This window comes from Pteropus vampyrus, unplaced genomic scaffold, assembly GCF_000151845.1.
Source record: "Pteropus vampyrus isolate Shadow unplaced genomic scaffold, Pvam_2.0 Scaffold138, whole genome shotgun sequence".
NCBI classification, from domain to species: Eukaryota; Metazoa; Chordata; class Mammalia; order Chiroptera; family Pteropodidae; genus Pteropus; species Pteropus vampyrus.
This window is the reverse complement of record NW_011888919.1, coordinates 254,515-256,986: the sequence shown is the minus strand read 5'-3', so window position 1 is coordinate 256,986 and position 2,472 is coordinate 254,515. Positions and strand designations below refer to the sequence as shown.

General features: G+C 63.3%; 1 protein-coding gene across 3 annotated transcripts in view; it reads left to right on the top strand.

Moving 5' to 3' along the window:
* Positions 1 to 2,472, top strand: part of NPAS1 (neuronal PAS domain protein 1) — a 16,329-nt gene that overhangs the window by 4,071 nt on the left and 9,786 nt on the right. The window contains exon 1 of one of the 3 annotated variants that reach the window (XM_023535338.1): positions 1,211 to 1,356. The exons of the other annotated variants lie outside the window; for them this stretch is intronic. Within the exon in view, the coding sequence (XP_023391106.1) occupies positions 1,346 to 1,356 (11 nt within the window). The 5' untranslated portion in view covers positions 1,211 to 1,345. Of the gene's footprint in view, positions 1 to 1,210; positions 1,357 to 2,472 lie in introns of those variants that run through there. 3 annotated transcript variants of the gene reach the window in all.

Here is a 2,472-nt window from a genome sequence, read left to right as displayed (position 1 = left end):
GTAGTCAGCAGGGGCCAGGGCCTGCAGGGCCTCGTGGGCCATGGCGAGGACTTTGCTCGCCGCGGCGGTGGTGAGCGTGGGTGGGAGACAGGTGCGGGTCGAGCCCGTGGGATTTGCAGAACATGGACGCAGGTGTGAGAGAAAGAGGGAGGCCGAGGTGCACGGCAAGGACCCACCCAGAAGGGTAGCGGCGCCCCCAGTCGTCCACGGGAACGTGGGCGAGAAGAGCGGCGTGACTTGGGAATGAGGCGCCTTCCATGTGCATGGACCCATTCTGCTCGGTCACTGGGCGCAGCCCCCAGATGAGGCTGAGGAAGGCGGAGGCCGAAATGCCCCGCCCCCAGCCCTCCGGCCCGCGCACGCGTCGTGGCGGGGTGCTTCCCGCTCCGATCGGCCCTGCTCTCCCGCCCCGGGCAGCAAATCCCTGAGGGCAGCGGATGGGAGGTGAAGGGGAAACCCCTACGGCCTGGGAGAGGCCCTCAGTCCCCCCTCTGTGCGAGGGATGACGACTGTGGGACAGTTTTTCTTCTCCAGCCGAGTCGGGATCCAATAAGAAACTCAGCGAATGTTTGCTGAGTGCGTGAGTGACAGTTGGGGTTTGGACGTGAGGAGGGGGCAGATGGGGGAGGAAAGAAGAGCCACCTGCTGAGTTTGGGGACAGAGGAGTTTAGCCATTTGGGGAGCAGAGGAAGCAACACAGGGGAGGAGTTGGGGAGGGGGTGGTAGTCAGCAGGGGCCAGGGCCTGCAGGGCCTCGTGGGCCATGGCGAGGACTTTGCTCGCCGCGGCGGTGGTGAGCGTGGGTGGGAGACAGGTGCAGTGGTCCAGGGTGGGGGCTGCGGGGTGGCTGGTGCTCGGGTTCAGGCGTCGCAGTGCGGGTCTAGCCCGTGGGATTTGCAGAACATGGACGCAGGTGTGAGAGAAAGAGGGAGGCCGAGGTGCACGGCAAGGACCCGCCCAGAAGGGTAGCGGCGCCCCGAGTCGTCCACGGGAACGTGGGCGAGAAGAGCGGCGTGACTTGGGAATGAGGCGCCTTCCGTGTGCATGGACCCATTCTGCTCGGTCACTGGGCGCAGCCCCCAGATGAGGCTGAGGAAGGCGGAGGCCGAAATGCCCCGCCCCCAGCCCTCCGGCCCGCGCACGCGTCGTGGCGGGGTGCTTCCCGCTCCGATCGGCCCTGCTCTCCCGCCCCGGGCAGCAAATCTCTGAGGGCAGCGGATGGGAGGTGAAGGGGAAACCCCTACGGCCTGGGAGAGGCCCTCAGTCCCCCCTCTGTGCGAGGGATGACGACTGTGGGACAGTTTTTCTTCTCCAGCCGAGTCGGGATCCAATAAGAAACTCAGCGAATGTTTGCTGAGTGCGTGAGTGACAGTTGGGGTTTGGACGTGAGGAGGGGGCAGATGGGGGAGGAAAGAAGAGCCACCTGCTGAGTTTGGGGACAGAGGAGTTTAGCCATTTGGGGAGCAGAGGAAGCAACACAGGGGAGGAGTTGGGGAGTGGGTGGGTTTGTGGGGAGAGAGCCTGGGAGTAATAAGACGCATCAGTCAGTGATGGGGACAGACCCCGGGGCTTCCCGTCCCAGGGGACAGGCCCAGTGTTTGGGGTACCAGCCAGTGGCTGAGCCCTCCCCCTCCACCCCACATCCCCTTCCTGCCCATTAACGCTGTTAATTGCAGCCCGTTCAGTCTGACCTGGGCTGATCCTGGGAGAGAGAAAATGAAGGAATTAACAAAAATGACAGGGGAAAATTGCGACAATTAGCAGGCGGCATTGTTCCCGCCTGTCACCCGGCTTGTTCGTGCTGCATCTAGAGGGAGGGGTCCCCATTAATCACCCCCCGTTATTGTTCCTGGAGCTTCAGGCGGGGGTGGAAGGGGATGTAACCGCGAGAGGATATTGGGGGAGCTCCTGAGAGAAGGAGGCGTGGCCTAGACGCTAGGAAGCAGGGGGCGGGGCCAGGGGCTGCGCCCTGATTGGGGGAGGGGCGGAGTTTCGCTGCCTGGTGTTTCGATGGTCTGGAAATAATAGCGATCACGCTATTAATGCTCATTCTGGTTCTGTGTTTCGGAGCACCTGCTGTGGGCCAGGCCGTGCTTGGCCCTTTCTAGAAGTCGCTTAAACTAACAGAATGCTCAACCAGCCTGTGAGGGTCGTGCTCTGAGCGAGCCAACCCACAGAGGAGGAAACTGGGGTCCCAGAGCACGCAGCCACGGAGGGACAGCCCTACCGCCGGACGGACACCAGACCTGGCCCCTTAGCCCTGCAGGAGCCAGGTGCTTGGGGACCCTCAAAATCACTGAATCCTTCGTCCGGCTCCGCAGCCTAGGCACGGGGCCCCTTGTGGGGGGTCGTCCTCTGCAGGTTCAGGGACGGGATCCTGAGTGGGAACAGGGTCCATGACCTCTGTTCACACCCAGCATGGGAGTCTAGAGCCCTCAGCCCCTGATGGGGGGCTGGGCCAGGGGGCCTTGTC